Consider the following 24,124-nt stretch of genomic DNA (forward strand, 5'->3'; position numbering starts at 1 on the left):
ACGAAGTAAATTTGTTGTCATATTATTTAAAAAATTTAAATGACTTGGCATTATATAACTTGTTAAATACAACAAAATAAAATTTTAATTAAGATATGATTCGAATCCATTTCATTTGACATGGAGAGGATCTTTGTCCGCTCTGTCTGATGTTCATTACAAAATCTTTCCTTCGAACGCAATTACTGCAATGATGAAAAGCGTTTCCAATTGAGTTCAGATTTAATTCAAATTTTTTACAAGAACGAGAAAGAGAATAAAATTAAATCTGAACCGTTAAAAAAAATATAAGAGATCATCATGAAACTTGGGCACTGGGCGTCCAAAACTTTCTAGCAAAAGGCGACGGTTTATACATTTTGACGTTGTATATGAGTCTAGTGCACAAGACAACGGGATTTTATACTGAATTCAGGCAACAAGAGTTTTGTATATACATTAAGGCATGGAAGAAACAATTAACCAGTTCGTCATCTGGACATGCACGCAGTCACAGCAACCAATATCCTTGTTCAGCAAAGGATGACAACCATTCGGTGAAGGCTTTTATTACTAGAAAGATGACGTCAATATGCATGCTTCTCCTCTCTTGCATCTGACGCAGTGTCTTGATATGAAAGTAATCTCGTGAAAAGAATTGAAAAGTTCTGGCGGAGCCATTAAATGACAATGTGAAGATAGATCAACAACCCTACAAAGAGCCGGTGTATCGATCTAATTACTAGTATTACAAAACTCCATAGATAGCATCATCAATGCCCACCAGGAGTAGAGTTATTATGAGTTCTCACATGTCTTTTCTTGTACTTCCAGAACTCATCTTTCTTTCCCTTCTTCTTAGCTTTCAACAAACCCATTTGGCTATTAATTATACCAAGTATAGCACTCTTGTCCTTCCTGTTCTTTGTTGCGACTTTTACATTCAAAATTGCCCTGAGCTTTTGATATGACTTGGCATCTGGCACTTGTCCACTTTTTACCATCTTTTTGTGATAAAAAAATGCCCTCCTGAAATCACGAACACGGACACAGGCATAGATTATGGTTGAATAAGTGATAGAATCGGGTTTTAGATTCAGCGCAGCCATCTCGTTCAACAGTTGCGGCAACTTCGAGTGTTGCCCTCCCCGTGCATATGCATTCATCAGCATGTTATATGTCATGACAGTTGGCTGCAAGCCTATCTTTGAAAATTCAGAGATCACATCTCTTGCTTCAATGTACTGACCTTGCTTAGCAAATCCATCCAGAAGAATGTTGAATGTCACCCGAGTCCCTTCAACTTTCTCACTGTTCATCAATTTCCATATTTTCATCAATGTCTGGGTGTCACCAGTGCGCCTAAATGCGTCCAGCAAAGCAGTATAGGTTTCTATTGAGGGTTTTATTCTTTCCCTTTGCATGTTCTCAAATGTGGTATAAGCTTTCTCATGCCAGCCACTGATCGAATAAGCATGGATAAGAGCTGTGTAAGAATGTGAAGTAGGTTTTATACCAACTTTCTTCATCCTCAAAAATGCATCTGCAGCCATGTCGCTCATCTTCTTCTGCCTCCCATATGCACTAATGAGGCACGTATATGATTTGGCATTTGGCTTCAAGCCCATATCCTGCATTTCTAGCAGCAGCTTCTCAATGACCTCAGGCTGCATTCGTCTGCTGTACGCGTCCATTAGAGTGTTATACGTGGCAGATGTTGGTTTCAGCCCTTTCAATTTCATCTCAGCGAAAAGACCTTCAGCTTCTTCAATTTGGTTGGATTTACCAAAAGCATCCATTAAAGTGTTGTACACTATGGTATTTGAGAAGATCCCTTTCTTTGCCATTTCGGCTTGGATGATAAGGGCTTCATACTTCAGGCCCTCATCACAGAATGATTTAATTAGGGCACCCAAGACCTCTACACTCCATTTGATTCCTTTCCTGTTCATTCTCTCAAAGAATTCCCACGAATCTTTTGCACTACGGCCAGTTTTTCTCATGATTGTAATCAGAATAGAACATGTCACGTGATCTGGACGAACATTATTTGTTTCCATTGCGTTGTACACGTTCCACGCATCATCATACCTGAGATAGGCACACATCAAAATTGAGCTCTAGCAAATTGCAACATACTTTGCAGCCTTTCCTCTATATAAGAACCTTTTTGTGTGTGTGGCTGTGTTGGAGAGAGAGAGAGAGTTGTTTCAATGTTAAGAAACTACATAATCATAGTTGCATAAAACTTCATATGTAAATAATTCAACGACTAAGAATCACAAAGTGAAAAATGAAGTGGTACTCTATAATGATATAAAATCGAATGCCTTCATGTGGATTGCAAAAACTTTTGAGGACATTTTTTGTCACTCTTATTGTAACTGGATACAGACTCATCAATTGTAGTGTTTCATGGTCTTCTTAATTACTAGAGATAAGCACCAAGAAAGCTCCCACATCCATGTGCTGCATGCAGGGCGGCAGCGAGGGCTTTCACTAAACATCAAATTAAGCACAAACCAGAGCAATAATTTGCGAAGAGTATAAATTCATGTTGAATTCTTGCATGGAATAACAGCCATGATGTTGTATCACTGCATGCCACAGCTATACTCCAAAATCATGTCTTCCAGACCAATACGCCCACAAGTGATACTACTGAGACACACTATACTGTCAGAAAAGATGCATGCCTTACACTTGATTGATACATAAGCAAAAATTGGGGGATACACACTATAGAAGTGCAGTTTGACTCGATGCAAATCATTTTGTTGAGCTTCAATATCTCCTTCACAAGCATAAGTTACGAGATAACAACACACATCGACCAAAATTAGTAACCACAAGAAGTAAACAACAGCCAAGTACCAAAAATCCCATACCTTCCACTGCACAAAAGCCCTGAAATTGCGGCATTATATACATGAACATCCCTGAACTCCTTGCTGGACGGTAAGTTCCTAAACAAGACCAGCAACTTATCGCCCATCCGGGCTCTCCCCAACACCGGAAACAAAACCGAGCACGCCCGAGGCGTAAGAAGCGACCGTTCTTGCAGACTCATCCATTCAAAGAAATACAAGCAACTCATTACAAGACCTTCCTTACTCATTAAACCCAACACCTCCACACACTCTCTCTCACCAACCCTTTTCTCATAACCCCCCAATACCTCTCCCAGAGTCGTATTCTCCGGCAAGTCCCTCGCAATTCGCACAATCTCACCCACAACGCCCTCGGGCAATATGCTCGAACTCGAATTCGCAGAACCCAATTGTTCTTTTTCTTCAATGACTATGATTTCAGTTTCGGGTTCGGATTCGGTTTCGGGTTCCGCCTCAGATTCGATTTCGGCAGCTAGGTGCCACGAGGAGCGGCGATTCTTTTGGAGGGAGAGTTTGCCTTCGCGTTGAGGGTCTTGTGTTGAAGCTGAAGTGCGAGACTTGAAGAATCTTATCATTGGGTCTTCTGTGTCCTCCTCCTCCTCCCCTACTCCTTCTTCTTCTTCTTCTTCTTCCTCTTCTCCTTCTTGGGATTCTAAGTCTTCTTCTTCTTCTTCTTCTTGTCGTTGTTTTTCTTGCAGAAAAGGGAGGAAAATGAGAGGTGAGGCATGAGAGGTGGTGGAGGTGGGTGGAGTTGCGAACAGAGAGAAGAGCTTTGGGGTTTTGGAGAGCAGTGCAAGGCACGGTTTTGAAGAGTGGTGGTTCGGATACTGACTGTGAATGAAGAGAAATGGAGGAGTGGGGGGTTGGCGCGTGAGAGCCATGGCTTTGGATAGGATGCTAGTCGGCTCACCACTGAGATTGTGGCATTGCGCTGTCGCCTGTCACAGAGCGGAGTTCCTTTTTCTTTCAGAAGGCTTGTGCCACGGTAGACCGATGGAACGGTGCGTCTTGACGAGCGGCCAGGCTACCAAACACGACAAGTCGTTAACGGCAGGGGTGGGATAAGGAATTAAGATCCCCTACAATATTTTTAAAATCGTAACACGATAACAATAAGAAGTAAATATATTTTTATCATTATTACATTTTATGTCGTAGAAAAGTTTTAAGCAAAAAATCGTATTTTAGTTTAATAAAGAATAAGTGTCTCTTCAAAAGTAAAAGAAAAAAAAAAATTATTATTTTGGAATGATTTTTTTTTTTTTCCTCAGTAACATGTCATATCTTTAATATATAGCATTTTTTACATTGTTCGATGTGAAAGAGGTTTGAATTCATATAATTTGATAATTTAAAATTGTAGAGGATCTTATTCCGTAGTTGAGAGAACTACCAAATTGTTAGAGCACCTCCATATAGTAGCTAAAAGGCTTATAATAGTTATATTTAATTATTATTTTTCATATTTAATAAAATAAGCAAAATATAAATTTTCTTTTAGGTTATGTTTGGCACGCGAAATAATTATTCCATTAAGAAAAAAAGAAAAAGAAAAAAGAAAGAAATAATAGCCTTTATTAGGAATGAAAGAAGGTTAATAAAATAATGACCTTTGTATTAGAGTATGTAATAAGAATTTAACACTTGAAATAGTCATTACCTATGTGCAATGGGAATGTTCATTCTCTTATGGGCAATGAAAGTGGTTATTTCAAAGCTATTTCATTTCACATTTTTTTATTTTTAATAAAACTATTCATTTTTTTAATAAAATATTCATTTTGTGTACTAAATGTAACCTTAGTGTCTATTTAAAATAAGCAAAATTGTAAACACTAGAAAGGCAAAAAAAAAATTGAAAAGAAACGGAAAGCCATCTAGCGAGAGAGGCGAGAGAGGAATGAGTGCGATGAAGACGATGGAGTGAGGAAGATTGTTGTGGCGTTAAAGAAAACTATAATTGAAAATTAATATTTAAATAAAGTAGAGAGGGAAATAAATAATATATTGGAGTTTATATTGAAAAATAAGTAAACAAAGTAAAAAAATGAGCTTGTTGAATAGCTAAAATAGCTCTTGTCACGGGAGATGCTCTAATGTTTACAAGCTTTTTTACCTTTGGTTTTGGTTGAATAAACTGCATCGTTTACCTGGCCAACAAGTCATCTGCTTTTAGACGAAGCGACCTGTCATTGTAAGGATTTAGATCTCTACAATTATTTGCCCAAAGTTCAAGAGCAGAAAAAATTGTAGAGGGTTGTGAGAAAGGCTTTTTGACCGAGTTGGAGGCATTTTTGCTCAAGCAACTTGTTCGAGTAGGTAAACCCCTTGCTCAGATGGATAAATCACTTGTTCGTACAAGAAGCCCCTATTAGGCAAAGGAGCCCTATTGGAACCCTCTCATAGCCTTTGCCCAATTCCAAAGATCCCAATTAATTGGGGATCCCCATCCGTTATTGTAACACCATATACACCATTTTTAAAATGAGTAATTCTATTAATACATAAAGTGTCCATAAAAAATGAGGTGTCCTATAAAATTACCATTTGATCATTGGGAGTGTGATTGATCAACAAATGATTTTGACTAAATGGTGATTTTAAAAACCACCCTATTTTTTGATGAATACTTGATGAACATTTAATATACTAATAAAATTACTCATTTTAAATGCTCTATTGTAGGAAGTCCAGTCAGGTTGGGCTGTACAATATAATTGATACTTATTCTCTCATCCCAACCAAAGTTTGAAAATTTTTTAGTGAATGAAAAGTAAAAGAGCAATGCTATATATTATATTTTTATCCCACAATACTAATGTCGCAATCCCAACTATCCTTCAAATCGGTCATTGTTAAAGAAAAAAAACAAAAAACAAATGATTGGCTAGCACTTAGGTGTAATAATAGTGAGATAAAAACGTAGCATATAGCATTAAAAATTCAAGTCAGCCAAATAACAATTTAGAGATCGTCCATATACAAAAGAGAAGTAACATGATGCAGCTTTATTTGAAATCCTTGCACATGAGAGAGAGAGAGAAGATTTACCATTCATAACCTGTAGCGACATTAACCTAAGATCAAAAGCAGTGTTGCTTTCATACGCTTAGGAAAAATTTTAAGCATTGTTGATTCAAAAGCAACTAGATCACTGCAGTATTAACAGTGGAGGAAAAGATCTATCAGATCAAACGGTTAATGATTTAACAACGTTACCCAGTTCCTCGGTTGAACACAAAAGCCAATTCAGCCAGAAAATAAAAGCAATGAAACTAAGGGCAATGGGCAAGCAATTGGGTTCAATGAATTCAAGTTACAGAAATAACTTTAACCGCTGAAAAGAAGACAATGCCTACTCTTGGTTGCTTACACCAGTCCCATTCGCATGTAAATTGCTCAAAGACGTCTTTTCTGCGTAGAAGTGTATCCAAATCCAATTGGTATTAAGTCCACCTCGCTTGTCCTAATCAGGGAATATGATCCTTTACATTTTGAGTCATTTCACGATTAAGATTTTATTTCACAGCATCTAAAGGTATAAATAATATCATGTGGTGAATATATTGTCATGGTATTTAAAAATTTTAAAAGACGCGGCATCATTTACGCCATTAAATACTGTAAAATAAAATCTTAACCATAAAATGACTCATCGAGGATCACCTGACCAGAGTTATAAATTATACCATATTGGGCCGTTGTGGCAATAGAAGATTATAGAACTTATCATGCAAGAAGAAACTCTTTCCCTTGCTATCGACGGCCTTTTTCCACCCACACCATCCACCATTTATGATTTTCTTGAGTTCATCATTGCCGGTGTAGTGAGGATCAAGTATAAGAAATGCACAATCTCCACTTGCTTCATTGTAATCAACTCCCAATAGGGTATATGCAAGAACACCACCACCTGCATTTTTTCGAATACTTAATAAGACAAATCTTTATAATTCTTTTACAAGAAAAATGCACACGAAATCCAAAACACCTTGTAGTAAAGCCAAATATAATCTTAGTTTCCATAGGGTTTAGTGGTTTCAAAATGTGTAATTTAAAAAAATAGCGATTTCAAAACACGATCTTTAAAAAGTTTTGTTAAGCATTTGGTGAAATCGCCATTCGGTCTTTAAAATCATGCATTTTTAAATATGCACCCTCCTGCCTATGGTTTGAAAACTAGGATTATTTCCACGTTTTCAAACCACCATTTCTTTCAAATAGACTCCCAAACAAGACACTTTCTGTCATTTTGTTTACAAATGCGCATTTTGGCTTATGAAATTGCGGAGCCAATCACACTCTTAATTATGAAATGAGTTTTCAGCAAGTAATTATGCTGACATGACAATGTGCAGTACTAATAAGTCACATCATCTTTTCTTTAGAGAAGCCCATAAATACACGGCAGGTAAAATAAAAGAAAACTGACCAATCATAATGGGTGTTCCCTGATTCTCAAAGTGCAAGGCCAGCTCTCGACATCTTTCAGGAAGCTCAGCTCCAGATGTAACGTTTATCACCTTGCAGCTGACCTGTTCAAATCAGCAACAAATCCTGTCAAACCCATAAATGCACATTTGTGCGCAGATACAATTCATATATTTTGAGTACACCACTTTGATTGTCGATGGAAAATGTCAAGCTTACTTCAATAGACACAGGATTTTTATAATTTAGTATAATTTGACAATTCATGTCATTCTTGTCAATACGCAGAGCAGGAGAACAAAAACGAATTAATATTCGCTGTGAATGAAACTTCAGAAGAAAATATACTTACACCAAGAAGTTTGTCCAAAACAAAGCTCAACTCAATCGCACCAATCCATTCACGTGACCCAATAAAAGAAGGATCCTTATCACCAATCTCTACAAGTGACTGTTGTATTTCCCTGATAAATTCAATTGGTTTGTCAGTTTTAATAACATGACACATCAGCAAGGATCCTATCATATACTTGCTATTTTGCTTTACATACATAATAGTATTCTTTAATAAAGTACAGATAACAGAAAAAAAAAAAAAAAAAAACTGAAAAAACTTGAGGTTACATAATTCATCACAATCAAACTCCAAAAGCAGCTAGTCCTGATGAGCTCAGAAGTCAAATAACTGAAAAGCAAACTACTTGACGGGGTTTTAGGGAAAAAAGGAAAAGAGAGAAAAAACTCTAGAGCTCTATATTCTATATGGTGACCTTTTCATACCTATGTGAAGGAACATCTATGGATGTGTAGTGTTGGAGTCTGAACCATGAAATGATAGTCTGTAGAGAACGGTAAGCACAACCCCAGCCCTTGCAAGTGAAATATAAATGAATTTAGTGGAACTTCTTTTTGATAAGTAGAACTTCTAATGCCAATAATAATAATGACAGAAGCATTTCATTCGCAGAAAGATACTTTTTCATAAAGAAGACAATGCCATCAAATATCACACAAAATGCTTGGTTTATTTCAAAAGAGTTTAGTAGAGTAACTTAGCCACTGCTTGATCCAAGCTTGAGCAGATAAAAATGACCCCAATTATCTACTGAAATAAGGGGCCCCCTTTAGACAGCAAATCCACTTACCTTTTACTTAAGATGAATAGGACTGAAAATCTAAAAATAACCAAAGAAGAAATATCTATAATGTCACAAAAGAATGTTTATGGTTCTCTATGAAACTTAAGAAGATTTCTTTACACAAATAAAATTGTCAGGTGAGTCATATTCAACAAGAATAATGGTTCACCCAATCAATGAAGTCTCCACACAGCTAACTAAAGTGCCAGTTCATCTAATAGTTCATAGTCAAATTATTAAATTATTATCACCAAGTATATTACATAATGTTTTAAGCAAACTATAGTAGCAAAACGAAAAAGATTCTAAATAGAGTTGACATTATCTGTGTAACTATTTGTCTTAAGTCATCATGGTAGTTCGTAAACATGATTTCGGAGCTCCTGTTCAGCCATTCTGAAGGAACTGATAAGCGAGTTTTAATTTATCAAATAATTACTTTCGTTGATGTCACAGATTAATATGTACTTCCTCAAAATGTAAAAAGTAATAGTGAAATAGAGAATTTTCTTTACCGAATCATTAAAGCCATCTTGAAGATAATGGTAGTACTCATAGGAACTTTGAATCAGAGATACAATGCCCCCCTGAACTGCATAAAACAAAGAATTTCAATCAAAATACAACTACGAGGAAGCAGAGAAAAAAGGAGAAAAAGAAGGGAACAGCAGCCACTAACCCCCACTACTTGGAATCCCAATATGTACATCTTTAAGTAAAGTACAGCCTGATATTACCAAAAAGATTGCCAACAAAGTAAGAGAACAACACATGCAGTAGGATGATGAAAGAATGAATGACGGGCAACAACAAAAGGATTGCTACTGACTATAGAGAATGTTGCCTCTTTAGTTGAGAATGGTTACCCTTACGTATTGGGCCACTCCTTGCACTGTCCTTTGTTGTAGACAAATCCAGGGCATTGGCAATTCTTAAGAGAGGACGGTCAGAAGGTAGTCCCACCCTCAAGTGTAGGGATTTTCGAATTTCAACTGCAGAAAGCAAGTAACACAGAATTAGGACAAGATTGCGAAAGTCAAATGCGATGCTTATTGATTAATAAGGTTAAATCAAATTATGATATATATATTAGCACATTGGTGTTCTCTGCAATTATCCATTTATAGGAAACTACAACCTTTTCCTTATCAAAAAAAGAAAAATTACAGTAAAAAGTGTATTGGCACTTTTAGTTTGGGCATGGAATCCTTGTCAGACGTGTTTGCTTCTATACTCAGCACTGAAAACCATGTGAATGTCTTTTTTCCAGTCATAACAGATACAATGTATAAGAATATTTGATCACCTAAAGCAGAAAAGGTTCAACTAAACAGCTGCATACCTTGCTTCATTTCTGTCTCCCCATAACTGAGTTCATAGATAACAGTTATTGGATGCAAAACTCCAGGAGGATTAAAGTGATAGGGACAAAGCTGCAAGGGCACGAACACACCACTTACTTGAAAAACAAAGAACATATATAAGTTGTATTTTAGGAAAGTCAGGGTACCAGAGAAAAATAAGAAAATCAAATTTTGGTGGAAACAGAAAATCAGGTATTTAGAACATGATTAAGCTCCCTAAGTAAAATAGGAAAAACGTATTTCTTTAATCCAATTAGCAGGAAGAATCTTCAAAATTAATGGATGAACAATTGATATCAGCAAGGACATCTTCTGATAAGGACACCTTGTATGTTATTATGACAAATGACAATGAAGGCACAGGGCTAATATGCCAATGGTCCTTGGACCAAATGCCATCTTCTCTCCCCAATAAGTAAAGGATTGCGGGTGAGGTTAAACTTCTTTACTTACCTACACCCCACCCCCACCACCACCACAAAAAAAGAAAAAAAAGAAAAGAGCAGAATGCTAATGCTCATTTTCTAGTGGTCACTGAATTAATCGAGGTGCATGGTTTTGGGACTATTTCTGAAGCTTGCCAGACACGCGTTTTCTTACTTATTTTTTATCTGGAAACCCATAACCTTTATAATTCATCTAAAGAGTGTAGTCAAGGCCTGGTTCTATTAATCAGTTTTGAGCTTTGTTCTACCGTTTATGTCCAATTTCTTAAACAAACCCGTTAATATGCACAAGATACTCTCAGATCTCCTAGATCAAGCCTACACTTGGGAATTATTTGAAACCAAAGCATTCATTTGTATCTCGGACACTTTATTTTCAAGAACCCAAGTTAAAAACCAAATAACAATTCATGGTATGTATGCATGCAACGCTGTTTTTGTGGCCAAGGGTATACAAGTAATCAAAATACCCAGAGTGTGAATTGCAAGTGCCAAGGGTTGCAATCTCTTAATCCTTGACCATTTAGGATCATTTTGCATCAAAAGAATAAGCAATGGAAGATGGAAGAGGAGAGTCAGAGCAAAAGAAACCATGTTGTGCTAGTAATATGCATGTGATTGGGAAGGTTTGGATTGGAGTTGTGGCAGAATTAACAGCATGAAGAGCCTAGGATCATTTCATCTATCTAATGGGTTCACCTGAGGATGTTCTGTTAAGAGGTTGGGCAAAATTGTATTCTTCATTGAATTTAGCTGATCAACTAAACCGGGGATGATTAACTTAGAAACTGCATACATCACTGGAATCTCCTTGGCAGCATAACAGAGCACTTCTAGCTTAAAGTTTACGACTAAAAGCCTGGTTTCTTCCAAAGCTGGCAACACACAATTCAAAAATGAGTTTCAGGCATCAACTCAGCTGCAAAGCTGGGACTACAAAAACTCTTCAAATGCACTGAAATAATTATAAGACATAAATTATTTAACACTGAAATCAATACCTGGAATATACTCTGCAACAGGTGCAGTGGAATTCAGAGACTTTTCTGAGCTATTAAGCAGAACACTTACTTGAATAATATCTGCATTCTAAGTAGAAGAACTTGTCACGGAACTATAATAGTATAATAGTCCTTTTGAGTTGTGACTGTAAACGAAGGATGCAATATAAAATAGATGACCTAAATAAAAGGAAACTATTCAAGCTCCAAAAGATTTCATACAACCAAAATAATACCTCAAGGAATCTCATAAGCTATTTTCTTACCTCCACAGAAAACACTGGTGAGTCAGATTTACTTTTCAAACAGAAGCAAGCACATGGTAGAAACTTTGAGTCCGAATCCTGAGCATCTTCACCCAAAAGTTTGATATTTGAAAGAGATGTGTGAAAGTCCAATTCTGCACCACGAAGAATGACAGGTTGAGGTGCTTCTGCAGAGGCTTTGCTTAATGTTTCTGCCATGTATACAGCCCGTGGGTCTTTAAACTTGGCAACAACTGCTTCAGTTGCACGCAAATACATCTTTTCCGCATCTGACAGACAAAATTAGTACACAGGTAATGAAATATTGAAATGTCTTTGCAGTACGTTATATTGATATATGCATATGAGAAAAGTGATAAATGCTTAGATATTGCTAACATGAAATTGTGAACCTAGAAATCCATAAGCTCTGATAACAGGATAAACCAATAAAGAAGTATCAACTCAATGAAGCCTAAATCCTACCCACTTAAGGCCAGTTCTTATTCCAGTCTTATCTTGTCTGGATCTGTCCATTTTAACAAGTTTATTCCAGACACATTCATTATTTGACCAAAGAACATGTTGTTTCCTTCTGACCACCATGGCTTATGACCTAATTTCCAAGCTAAAAGTTGCTATTAAGTATGTAACTTTCAACTTCACTCTTGGACCATTATATAGACACCGTCTCTCCCCCTAATGACTGATACCCGCCACTATCTTCTATGATATCCTACAACAACACACTATTAAGAAAGACGCACTCTTGGAACTACAAACTTCCTCAGTTAGTCCATTTTTCTACTTCATGCCAATCACTTCTGCAATAATCTCCAATTTCTCAAGCAGTCCCCCAGTACTTAGATTGCATAATAATTACAAGGAGTCATTGTCACTCTTTTAACAATCACAATAAAATGCATTGTAAATTTAGAACCAAGCAATACCAAAGCTCAATGGTCAACACAATTTAGATAAGAATACAAACTTAAACACTCAACAAAATGCCCAAAATGACAATTAAGATATCATATCAAAGTTCAAACAAGCAAAAGAGCACATAAAGAGTAATATTTTTTACCGGACGGATTGTTCGCAGGAAAATAGACTGGAAATTTAATCGGAAGCTCGCACCGCAGCAAACAACCCTTCTCCCAAACGTACTTCTCCGGGTGATCCTCATATACAACCGAAGTTACCAGTTCAAGGCTCGTTGAATTCTCCGATAACGATACGAAGAATTGAATGTTTCCGGTATTATTGATATCCGCAACTGCACCGATCGTTTCCCGATTCTCATCAGAGAGAAGCTTGCTCAATCTACGAGCAGCATCGATTGCCATGCGAGCGTTCTTTTCGGAATCCGAGTTTCCGATAACTAATGCCCCGATTACGTCAAATCCTTTCGGTAGTAACGTCCGAAGATCCTCTGCTCAATTCGTAAAATCAAAACCAAAAAAAAAAAGTGTAGAATTATTTATTTTTACTATATTTCTGTTAGTTTATCGGGAAACAAACGGATAGTTGGTTTACCTGATTCTTTGAGGTAATCGGAGGATGGAGAGACGGTGTGGATGCACCGCAGGGTGGAGACGATGGTGAGCGGCGGGAAGAATGGGGATCCAATTAGCCATTGGAGGCCCGGCTCGTTCTTGTGGAGGACGAGCCTTGGGCACAGAACACGTACGCTTGTGTTCTCGGTTTCGCTCTCCATCGACTGAGAGCTCCGCTACGCTGCGCTAAGCGTAGCGCTTGTTCTTCTTCTCGATTTGAGTACGTCAACAAGCGTCGTCGTTTTTGTCTTAAGACGTTACTTATAAGAGTTACTATATACAACGAAATTCACTGTTACATAAAGATGGGCCGGATTTGATGACGGATGTTTTGGGCCCAAGGCCTGATTTTAAATTTGTGAAAGTTGGGTCTGGGCTTAGATGTGCATTCTATGTGATCCGTATGATAGCGTTTGCCCGAAATGGCCCAATTAAAAACCAAGAAGACAATTGATAATTCCAATTCCATGCGATTCGGACAAGTTAACTCTACAAAAAGGAGGTTGCAAAGCCTACTTACTCTCCAAAGATCCTTAATTTTTTTAATTTTTTATTCAAACAGAAAAATGCAACGAAAATTCTCTTATGGTTTTAAATTTTGTATATCAACCAATATCTGTGTAGTGATAGAGAGAAGTGCCCCGCCAAACGAGGTCTTAGGTGCTTTGAGAGCACGTCATTTTAAATATAACAACACACTTTATACTTAAAAAAAAAAAAGAAAAGAAAAAAAAACAACATACTCTAAGATGACATGTTATAAGGGACCAAAGAAAGGATCTACTCATTAAAATGACTTGGTTGTCCAAATTGGGGACAACCCTGATACCCTTCCCTTTAAAATACGGAAATGATTTGTGGGGGACGAAAAACCGTCCCCCATCACCCTCTTTTTGGTTTTTTAATCCAAAAAAAAATCAAAATTTGTCCTTTGATGTACAATTTTTTATTTTTTAATTAAAAAATAAAAAAGCCCATGTATCAGCTCTCTTCACCACTACTTCTCCCCTGTCAAACAATAAAACTACTACTTACATAACCAAAACAACAACACAAATAAGAAATCCTCAGCTGCTTTCTTTCTTAGTATTTGTAGGGAGGAAGCTTGTAAAGAACTTCAAGAGGAACATTGATGTATGCAGCTTGAGCAGGAGTAAGCTTGGTAAGCTTATCCCCAAGATTTCCAAGATGAAGGGCTGTCGCATTCTCATCCATCATACTTTCCAATTCCCTCTCATTCCCAAGTTCAAGCTGAGCATTACCTAAATTAGTCGTTTCATTATCAAAATTCAATTTTGTTGCATCTAATAGTTTACATAATGTCATGTTATCTAAAGTTTTTAATTGACGTTGCAGCATATTCACCACACGGCATCATGTATACTATTAAATTTATGGAAAAAAATCTTGATCATAAAATGACTTATTTTTATTTCAATGATCTTATTCCAGGGCAAATTTCAAGACCATGCATATTGAGCTCTTCGTCAAAATTGCTAATGTTGCATAGGATTGCATTGTTCTTCATCCTTCTCAGTGAACCATGAATTGATGATGTCCGCGTTCATATAGAGGTCACGAAAATGTCCACTCATCTTCAAAGGTTAGGACCAAAATGCCTTCTATAAGCGCTTGAATGGGATCGACTTCAAGATTCGATATTTGTTTGCAATCCTCAAAAAGGTTCGAAAAATATTTTTCAGCGTTAAGTTCATATGAAAAATCATCAGTTTATCTTCGGATTTTCCCCGAAGAGACAGTGTTTGCCCAACAAAGCACTATGATAACACAAGACCACAGCAATATATTTAGCTACCCGAAGTTGGCTAAACTAAACATATATTCATCATCCCATTATTGGAACACATGCAAATAGAAAAGTAATAACCAATCACAATTTCTCACATTACTCACCATTTGCAATTGAAATATGCTCTATTACTCCTTGGGATGGATCACTATTTCTTTATGTTCTACAAAAATAAATTAAGTGCAGTGAATGACTACCGGAATCAGCACTTGTTAGCTATATATAATTTGTTGCTCCATAAGTGAGCTCGCTTAGAACATTTACATTGCAATATGCACCTCAAAAATGAGCAAGATTTAATATCAAAGAAGCTTCTATGGAGGCATCAAAAAGTAATGTGATCTGTCCAATATAGCAGAACTACTTAGCAGTGGCACAGGGAAGTACCCACTCCACCAAGTAAATGCCTTGGCTGCCAGGCCTGCAACATCGACACACTTCATTTGGTCATAATTTAGCTTTCAAGTTGAATACAATATATCTGACATTCTCTAGGCCTATTGTTTTACTGTAATTACCTTCTTTTGAGGAAATGTAGGTGTTCTCCAACAGAGTACGTCTGAGTTCTCCCTCAGTCTGCCACGAGGCAAGAAGATCTTCAATAAGAATATGAACACCTTTAAAGGCCATGTGACAAAACAAAAATCCTGCTACTGTGATAATAAACCACCAAATATATGAACAGCATTCAGGACAGTCCTTATGTTGTCGCCTCCTCAAGAGACTCTTGAAAAATACTATTTTGATGAGTTTTTGTTCGCAGGCAAGGCACATTTTAATGGTGTGGACCTCTCTTGTATATAAACATAAATTACTCTGTAAATTAGTCCCTTTAAGGATATCTTTTTTGACTAAATTTGGTGGGTATGGATCACCTTGTTTCAGTGTGCTATAATAGAACGTGGCAGTTGCAGTCTGCATTATTAATAAACCGCACTAGTGGATGTGTATATCACAAGCAAGGAATGACAGAGAAAAGAGGCAGCAAAACAACTTACCCGTTATCAGCTCCAGAGCTTCTAGAATAGTTGTTAGAGCTGCTGCAGAAAACATAAGGATCCTGGCCAGAGATATAAGTTGCAAAAGATGATGTACCGGGCATAGACAATGCAAGCTTGTTTTCTTTTTTGATACCCGAACAGATCATCTGAGAAGAGTCTGAAGAATGCAACTTCTTTTGAAGCCTTAGTGTTCTCGCAAAACAATTTGGCTGATCCTCTGGTTCTTGAATAGATAAAACCCGATTTTCATGGTAGCTTCCCTCTTCTGTTGAAGAATCAACTCCTAACATAGGCATCTTTGGCATATCATTCTGTAAGGATCTGTGGGATGAGGCTGTCCCTGTGCTCAGTGCATTTCCTTCACTATCTCTCAAAGTCTTTACCACCTCTGCTTTGTGATAGCAGTTATGTGGCATTTGAGAATCCCCATTTGAGGTGGAAGTTAAAATAGGCCAATCTCTTATCATTGCTTTTTCGGAGGTGTAATCAGAAAGTTCTGACTCACCTCCACGTTCAGTGGATGATTGTGACTTCTGCTGCATTCTGCGTGAACAACTAAAAAATCTGAAAGAGGTCTTCCTCACTTTCGCATACTTTGGACCAGAAGCACAAGGTGCAAGATTGATCCTGATCTCCACATTACAACCCAGAATGGACTGAAGTAAACTTGCAATCTGTTTCCATGACTTTTCAGCCTTAGATGCATAGTCAGGATGGTGGAATTCCAATTCAGCAACTGCAAGACCTGAAATTTGCACAATTACTCAAAAGACACAAAAAGAACCATAGCAAATATCCAGAAGCACAAAACTATGATGATAAAGAAGAGAACACTTGTAGCATGTACATGTAAGGGTTCAGCCAGCAAGAAATATCCATATACATGCAAAATACGCCAGATGATAAAATCAAAAATTATTGAAAACATCCATGTAGCTGAAGCCAAATAACAAAGATAAGGCATCATTAAATTGGCTAACTCTATTAACACTCCAGATATGCGTACACCTCATCACTTAACTCTTGCACCTATATTTTGATAAGTAACTCTTGCACCTATATATTTTGATGATTAGTAACAAAAACAACTAGTGAGGACACTCCCTCCCTCCCAGAAATTGAACCAAAGCTAAGGTCACCATTAACCACTTATATCCCAACTAATTTTCAAAGATATCCTAATTTATGAGTTATACAGATTTCCAAAAGCTTCAAATAACATTTTAGTGGATCAATGTACCTTGATTAACGCAAAGAGAAGACAGTTTCCCCTGTTTCCTTAGAAAATTCTTGAGTGAATTGGATTGGCACAAGTCTGTAGTTTTCTTCCATATGGATTCCAACGTTCCTTTACAATCCTCATGTTTTCCCAATTTATGCGATACATAGTCATCACAAGAACGAGCTACAAGATGTTTGGCGCCGTCTCCTATGGAGGACATACTGCAAAAATCACCATCTGCATCCAAGAACAAACTTGGAGATAAAACTTTCATCCTACTAACCATTTGCTTCCCCCCCCCCCCAAAAAAAAAAAAAAAAAAAAAAATTATAAAAGTGAACAATGAGAGTCATTTATTAAGAAGCAATCATTATGATGATCCTCACCTTGGTCCTGTACATTTCTCAAACATAACTTTGAATCCAAGGAAGAAGACTCCATAGAGCTCAATTGAAGAAGAGCTACAGTGAGCCATGTTGTTTGATTCTTAGACATCCTAACTTGCTTCTCCGTTTCAGAAAGTATTTTCAATGCATGACTCAGTTTCTGCATATCCGCTTCAGCTATGACGCAGAAAATTGTATAACTCACTTAGTATGGTTATAAGCAAATGATAACAGGTGAAACACAAGTGTAGATTGTAGTAAACACCATACATCCACTACAAATATTGAATAAAAAACTAGTGACGCATATATATGTGTGTATATATATATATACATACACTCTTCACTTCACTTTTTTTTTTTTTAAATAAGTAAATAAAATATCATTAAAAAGCACAAAAGGCAAAATCCAAGTACACATGATTTTGGCGCCAGTGGGGAGGGGGTATCATTGGGTTATAACTTATAACTTATATGTATGTAATAGGAATATATTAGTAAGAAATGTGGATAATTATTGCAACAAATAAAAATAAAATTCAAATTGATTGTGATTTATTATGAAAGACTAATAATGACACAAACCATTCAATAATATAATCCTATTGCTAGAGAGAGAGAGAGAATGGAATAGAACAGAACACAACAGAACTAACAAAGAATTGATTGGTAATGATACGATCAATAATTAGTAGTTATCTTCAATGGCCTCCATGAGACATAAATTGTGTCAATTCTACAGCCCTCACAATTTTCTTGTTTCCTTGAAAGTTTGTAATTAAATGTTGGAGCAATAAATAAAACAAGACAATAAAAAACATTTTCTTTTACAAGAAGAGGGTGAATGAGGTCAATGTTTGAAGGACAATTTCAACTCGTTAGATTTTCTTTTTTAATAAGTAATATATATTCATGCAAAGCGCAGAGGAGCGCAACCCTAATACACAGTAAGTATACAAGAGAACCCCTAAATTATAGAAAAAGAACATAACTCCAAAAACTAAGAAATATTAGAGACATGCACACTATTCCAGGCCACTGCCACTGCCACTTTCCATGTATACAGGGATTCTTTATCTCTAGCAATCCACTCTCACAATCTTCAAAACTCCTTGTGTTCCACCCTTGCCAAAGACACCACATTAAACACAAAGGAGTCGTAACAACTCATTAATATACCGTGATAACACATATAGAGATAGCTCTTGGACTTGGGATCTATTTGGGATTGCAATTTCAAAAAGTGTGATTTGAAAAAATAACGATTTCAAAACGCAGTTTATGAAAATGCAATTTTTAAAATCACAATTAGTGTCTGGTAATTTTTTTTAAAAAATTGTTTCTGCCAATTGAGTGTTTGGATAACATTGATATAAAAGTGCAGTTCAGGTACAAATTACAAACAAGGACATAATAATACTATTAACATTGGTAGGATAATTGACTGAAGAGGAAGCATAATTCCTCGAAAACATGCAATTGGCAGGTTCTACATCTATTGCCTCTATAGTTGCTTCTAGAAAGATAATTAAACAAATAATGTTTGCACTTTGGTTGAAGTTTTTCTGTTTGGGGAAGATATCATACAATTAAGGATTAATGAGATAGAAATGTTAACACGATGAAAAAGAAATAAAAAGAAAAGTTTTGGAGCAAACGACAACTTTTGGTTTGCTATCTTCAATGTGGGTGATCAACATCACACCAACAATCACTCAAAGATAGAGATTATGATAGACATAATTTGTTTTTGTCAAAAGTTAAAACTAATGAGTCTAAGTACTGACCTACCCTATAATCTAGCCTAATAGGCATTTGTTTACATTTAGACTAATGCAAAAACTTTCATCAAATGGTGGAAACAAAGAAAATAAAGCAAGCCATATATTTAATGCATGAATCAAGCTCCTGACACAACAATCAAAGTAAAATATCGAGCAGTGTACACTGCAGCCTTGTAAACATATTGAGCCCTAGCAGTGTAATGCACTGTTGACATATTAATATAAGTATTTATTAATGCTGAATTCGAACGGTGTAAACATTGAGTACGTTGAAATTTTGTACCACTATCCATATGTTAACCAATGTCCAATGCATATCGAGCAGTGTAATACTGACATCCAGCAGTGTAAACATCACAACATTAAAAAATTGAGTGACAACTAGCTGGCACACACCCCATACCCCCATTGTCTCTGATACAAACGCGTAAACATCACAACTTTAAAGCCAATATTCACCCTCCTTTGTTTATTCTGAAAGCTTATTTGCACTATCTTTTTCTTCAATCTCTTTTTATTATTCGTTACCCTCTTGAAAGCTATGTTCACTCTCTTTTTCCTTACTAGTTACCCTCTTGAAGTAAAGAAAGAAGAAGGAGGTTGAGAAGGATCATTTAGCTGAAGAAGAAGAACCAACATTGTTTGTGGTTTCTCATGCCTTTAGGTTCGTGCTTGAGAGATAAGGTTAGATGCTTACCTGAGATTCGGAGGCTGGGACGAGGTAGAAAACAACAAGTTGCGGCAGTTAGGAGCAGACCAACAGCAGTGTGGTGAGAGAGGTAGAGAAAAAGAACAAAGAAAAAGAAGAGAGAACGAGTGTTTGATTTTGTTTTGGGTGGTTTTCCTGTGATTTCATGGTTTGATGAGGGCAGCCTTGGTAAATGACACCCACAATATCTGTTACGCGAAAACACAATAAAGCTTTAAAATCGTGCATTTTCAAAAGAGCACCTCTAAGCATGCTGCTTGAAAACGTGGTTTTTTTCCACATTTTCAAACCGTTATTTTATTCAATTGCATTCCCAAAAGCAATAGAATCTGCAATTTGTTTTAAAAAAGCACTTTGGTCCCTGCAAAACGCACTCTTACTAACACTAGTTTAACTATACATCGGAACTCAAATAATTCCCTGTAATACTTTGTCTAAATGTTATAAGAAAATGTAGTATGAAAAACAAGAAGAAAGGGGCATAAAATAAGAGGTCTTGCAAATTGAACTAAACAATTATTCAAGTGTGGGACAAGAACATTAGTCTAGTTTGGGAGAAGAATACCAGCCTTGATGCAAGTTAGAAAATAACATTAAATTTACAATAAGTACTGCTCACAAGAAATTGCCATACAATAAATATCTAAAAGTGCTTCTCAGAAAAATGCAGGCGGATTTCTATATAGGGAAGAAACAGTGGAGCTTGATCTTTCAATATACTTAGCATGGAGTACCCAACTTATACATCCAACACCAATTTTGTGACTCATCAATATCTGGTGCCAAGTCACATGACCTGGTCTGGGTCTACTACAATGACAATTGACAAGTATTGCAAATCAGTCAATATCCTGATTTGAAGATACATGCCCGTTAAACAAGCTGAGTAGCAAATCAACATCTAAAGTCAGTGAGATTTGTATAAAAGTAAGCATTCTTGTAGCACCTTATATCTAGTGCATATATTTTGATAGAATCCATCTACTGGACAGCCAAACATGGTACATATTGCAAATTTTAAAGCATAATAACCATACTACTTACAAGTATGCCGAGCAGAAAACTTTCTTCTGACTTCAGAACTAACTTCCTGACATTTACCCGCAAGAATGTCCATAATGAGATTTGCCAGCTGCGATATAAGTTGCATAGGATCAATCCTTGATCTCATCAGTTCCCTGGCCCTTATTACAGTATTTGAAGTGTCAGATGACAAAGCCAAATCCAGCAAATCAAGCAATTCATCATCAGAAACAATCCCAATCTGCAAAACAACAACAAAGGGAAAATTTTATTACATTTTGAATGAGAGGACATGCTCCAGAAGCTTATGTAACAAAAATATCTGCACTCACAAGCTCATAGGCCAACGTGATTGTGATCCTTTTACCAAGCAAACTCAGTTGATCAAGCATCATCTCTGCATCCCTAAGTGAACCATTGGATTTAGAAGCAATGAAGTCTAAAGCAGCCTGATCAAAGTCCAGACCCTCTTCAATACAAATTTTCTCCAATCTGCTTGAAATGTCAGCATCTTTTATCTTTGGGAAGTGATATCTTTGGGACCGCGACATTGCACTTCGGGGAACCTTATCCAGGTCTGGAGTGATCATTACAAAGATAACATGTTGAGAAAGGCTATCTAGGCTATTCAAAACAGTTGCCCATGTTTCTCCGTTCAACAATTGGCATTCATCAACAATAAAAACCTTGAACCGTGAAGAAACCGGAGGGATGACTGCACTCTTAAGAAGGGACCTTACTCTGTCCATCCGATTAATTCTCACAGAATCCACTTCCTTAACATCCCTGCTCCTTCCAGAAAAGAAAAGAACACATTCTCGACAGAGACCACATGGTCTATGCTCCTCAAGTGAAAGACAATTAAGTGCTGCCGCAAATATCCTTGAAGCAGAGGTCTTGCCTGTACCACGGGGACCATGAAAGAGATAAAATGATGTTATCCTACCTTTAGAGATGGCACCCAAAAGAGATCTTGCCACTACATTTTGTCCTACCAACTCATTAAAAGATTTTGGCATGAATTTCTGACTCAAACACCTAGGAGTCTCTGAATGTGGAGTGATTTCATTACTGATGCGTTTCAAGTTCCTCCGTTTATAAAAAGCGGGCCCATCTACGTCCCCAGATAGCAAGGGATGTTCTTCTACATCAGAAGGAAGATATGACTCCCTGAATTTAGGAGTCCTCGACCAGCAGCAGCGTATACCACACCCACGATGACTATGATCTACAACATCCATCTCTTCGTTTGCAAATAATGTTGGACTATGGCTTGAAACCACATCATTTAGAGATGGCCATGCACAACCCACACGACCTGCAACATCACCCACCGCCCCAAATGATTTCACTTGATTTTCGTATTGCAATTTTCTTTTTGACACAATGTGATCCACTTTTTCCGCTTGTGATGATCCTACACTCTGTTCATTACATGAATCAACATCCTCCAAACGATTGCTGGAGGGTGTGATGCATGCCAAGTCCAATCCAATATCCATATGACTGTCACAATATCTTTCACTCAATGATTTGTTCTCATAAGCCCCTTCCTGATTTGATGTATAATAGTCCAAACCTTCAACCTGTTGGGTCTTACTCGGAGGGCCTGTCTTCCCTACCAAACCCAAGTCCTTACATGAGATCAACTTAGATTTTCCCAAACTGCAATTCAATTCAAAATCATCAACATAATCCTCCCGAAGTCCATATAAACCTAAATTCTTTGATCTCAATGCACCATAACCATCTGAGCCACCCTGGCAATCATTCATGATCCGCAACGATATCCCATTACTGGAATCGGTTTCCCAGTTTACATCGTCAACCAAAGCAGAGAATTTACTCATAGAATTAGTAGACGGATCCCTCAGTGACCTCACTCTCCTCAGTGCTACTAGAGTTCTTGAGATAGGAATATCCACAGAATGCCTCCGCCCATCCGTCATTTTCAAAACAGATCAAATACTCCAATCAAAATAAAGCTCAATGCACGCTGCAAATTGCCAACTCAAATATCAATACCCACAAAAATAAGCAACTGCAAGAGAAAGGGAATAGCAAAACAATCAAAAGAGACCGAGTAAACCACTCCAATCATCTGAAATAGGAGCAAGATCCTAATAGCTTTATAATTTCAGAGACAAAGACCCGCAAAGATAGAAAACAACCCAAATTCAACAAACAGTGTCACATTGCCACATTCATCGTTCAAATTTACTTTGTTCCCACCAAAGGCATTCAGCATTACCATTTATTGAAAACCAAAACCAAAATTTCAAAACCCAGCAAACTAAAAGACAATGTGGCGCCATTTTCATCAGAGAATAGCATTATAAAATTCAAAAAATACACGTTTCTTCTTACCTCTGGAGATGAAATAAGAGAAGCCCACAACGAAGACACGAAGTATTCCTACTCCTCTGCCAGAAAACAGAATAAGAACAGCTTCTAGAGAGAGAGAGAGAGAGAGGGAGAGAATCTAGAATTCAAAGTTGCACAATAAAAATATGCGAGTACAAACAAACAATGGGAAACGACAAAGTTGAAAAACCCCCCCCATCGAGCTCTTCGAGGTTGACAAAATCTGAACCAACAGCGTAGAGGGCGGGATAGGAAAACCCTAACCCTAGAACAGTGGTCTTGGTGGTTGAGCTTCTGGAGCCTAGAGTGAGAGCTGTACAGGGAGGTGGCAGAGGAGTAAGTGGCAAAGTAGTAAATGTCATTAATGGGAGGGGGTGTTAGGTGCGCCATTGCTCGTGAGCCAGCCGACGTGTACAGAGAGAGAGCGGAAGAGAGAGAGAATTTCGTTCAGAATTTCTTTGTTCCCATGCTGCAGAGCCGTTGCAGAGGGGTCTGGTCTGGTCTGGTCTGGTCTGGTCTCGGCCAGTGAGCCTGACGAGGGCGTTTTTCGTAATTTCGTACACGGCGGTTTCAGTTCGTTTCTGGTTGTAGGGGAAAAAGCTGTCATTACCTGCCCGTGGAACGTTCCGTACGCGCCAAAAGTGAGCGTGAGACCAGATAACCCAAATGAAGCATCTCTCACGCGCTCAATTAAAAATCAATTATTTTCTCACGCGCTCCACTGGTTTAGACCCGTGAAAAACCCAACTTAAAAAATAATAAATGCATTTTTT

The 24,124-nt window shown here is 37.3% G+C and overlaps 3 protein-coding genes across 9 annotated transcripts; all 3 read right to left on the bottom strand.

Moving 5' to 3' along the window:
- Nucleotides 1-329: 329 nt before the first annotated feature.
- Nucleotides 330-3,858, bottom strand: LOC133875734 (pentatricopeptide repeat-containing protein At5g50280, chloroplastic). Its single transcript, XM_062313955.1, has 2 exons — nucleotides 2,868-3,858; nucleotides 330-2,070 (listed from the first exon to the last, which is right to left on the bottom strand). The coding sequence occupies exons 1-2, from the start codon at nucleotides 3,749-3,751 to the stop codon at nucleotides 753-755; spliced, it is 2,202 nt and encodes a 733-aa protein (XP_062169939.1). The 5' UTR covers nucleotides 3,752-3,858; the 3' UTR covers nucleotides 330-752.
- A 2,181-nt stretch (nucleotides 3,859-6,039) lies between these two features.
- Nucleotides 6,040-13,299, bottom strand: LOC133875509 (probable Ufm1-specific protease). Of its 2 annotated transcripts, none has more exons than XM_062313665.1 (13): nucleotides 13,033-13,299; nucleotides 12,581-12,928; nucleotides 11,518-11,786; nucleotides 11,252-11,339; nucleotides 10,950-11,125; nucleotides 9,783-9,873; nucleotides 9,313-9,432; nucleotides 9,120-9,167; nucleotides 8,956-9,032; nucleotides 8,082-8,170; nucleotides 7,654-7,765; nucleotides 7,303-7,405; nucleotides 6,040-6,783 (listed from the first exon to the last, which is right to left on the bottom strand). In XM_062313665.1, exons 1-13 carry the CDS (start codon nucleotides 13,211-13,213, stop codon nucleotides 6,554-6,556), a joined length of 1,932 nt encoding a protein of 643 aa, XP_062169649.1. In that variant the 5' UTR covers nucleotides 13,214-13,299; the 3' UTR covers nucleotides 6,040-6,553. The 2 variants fall into 2 exon arrangements, with proteins under 2 accessions (XP_062169649.1, XP_062169648.1); XM_062313664.1 differs by having other exon boundaries at nucleotides 9,307-9,432.
- Nucleotides 13,300-14,520: 1,221 nt separating this feature from the next.
- Nucleotides 14,521-23,965, bottom strand: LOC133875845 (protein STICHEL-like 2). Of its 6 annotated transcripts, none has more exons than XM_062314090.1 (8): nucleotides 23,355-23,965; nucleotides 21,320-22,983; nucleotides 21,009-21,228; nucleotides 17,472-17,648; nucleotides 17,104-17,322; nucleotides 15,861-16,608; nucleotides 15,381-15,438; nucleotides 14,963-15,283 (listed from the first exon to the last, which is right to left on the bottom strand). In XM_062314090.1, exons 2-8 carry the CDS (start codon nucleotides 22,934-22,936, stop codon nucleotides 15,227-15,229), a joined length of 3,096 nt encoding a protein of 1,031 aa, XP_062170074.1. In that variant the 5' UTR covers nucleotides 22,937-22,983; nucleotides 23,355-23,965; the 3' UTR covers nucleotides 14,963-15,226. The 6 variants fall into 6 exon arrangements, 4 of the variants coding, with proteins under 4 accessions (XP_062170075.1, XP_062170074.1, XP_062170073.1 ...); XM_062314089.1 differs by having other exon boundaries at nucleotides 14,963-15,299; XR_009901499.1 differs by having other exon boundaries at nucleotides 15,193-15,283; nucleotides 15,381-15,458.
- Nucleotides 23,966-24,124: the final 159 nt, after the last annotated feature.

The sequence above is a fragment of the Alnus glutinosa genome, chromosome 8 (genome assembly GCF_958979055.1).
Source record: "Alnus glutinosa chromosome 8, dhAlnGlut1.1, whole genome shotgun sequence".
Taxonomy (NCBI): Eukaryota; Viridiplantae; Streptophyta; class Magnoliopsida; order Fagales; family Betulaceae; genus Alnus; species Alnus glutinosa.

Bases quoted from the DNA above. Each gene is read 5' to 3' on its own strand.
- LOC133875734 (XM_062313955.1), bottom strand. From the start codon at position 3,751: ATGGCTCTCACGCGCCAACCCCCCACTCCTCCATTTCTCTTCATTCAC. The intron at 2,071-2,867 runs GTATGGGATTTT...TGCCTATCTCAG, and splicing joins GGGCTTTTGTGCAGTGGAAG to GTATGATGATGCGTGGAACG.
- LOC133875509 (XM_062313664.1), bottom strand. From the start codon at position 13,213: ATGGAGAGCGAAACCGAGAACACAAGCGTACGTGTTCTGTGCCCAAGG. The intron at 11,340-11,517 runs GTAAGAAAATAG...TCTTCTACTTAG, and splicing joins CACCAGTGTTTTCTGTGGAG to AATGCAGATATTATTCAAGT. The intron at 9,874-10,949 runs GTGAACCCATTA...GTGCCCTTGCAG, and splicing joins TCTTAACAGAACATCCTCAG to CTTTGTCCCTATCACTTTAA.
- LOC133875845 (XM_062314089.1), bottom strand. From the start codon at position 22,936: ATGACGGATGGGCGGAGGCATTCTGTGGATATTCCTATCTCAAGAACT. The intron at 21,229-21,319 runs GTGAGTGCAGAT...GTTGTTTTGCAG, and splicing joins TCACGTTGGCCTATGAGCTT to ATTGGGATTGTTTCTGATGA. The intron at 16,609-17,103 runs GTACATTGATCC...TGCAAATTTCAG, and splicing joins TTCTCTTTGCGTTAATCAAG to GTCTTGCAGTTGCTGAATTG.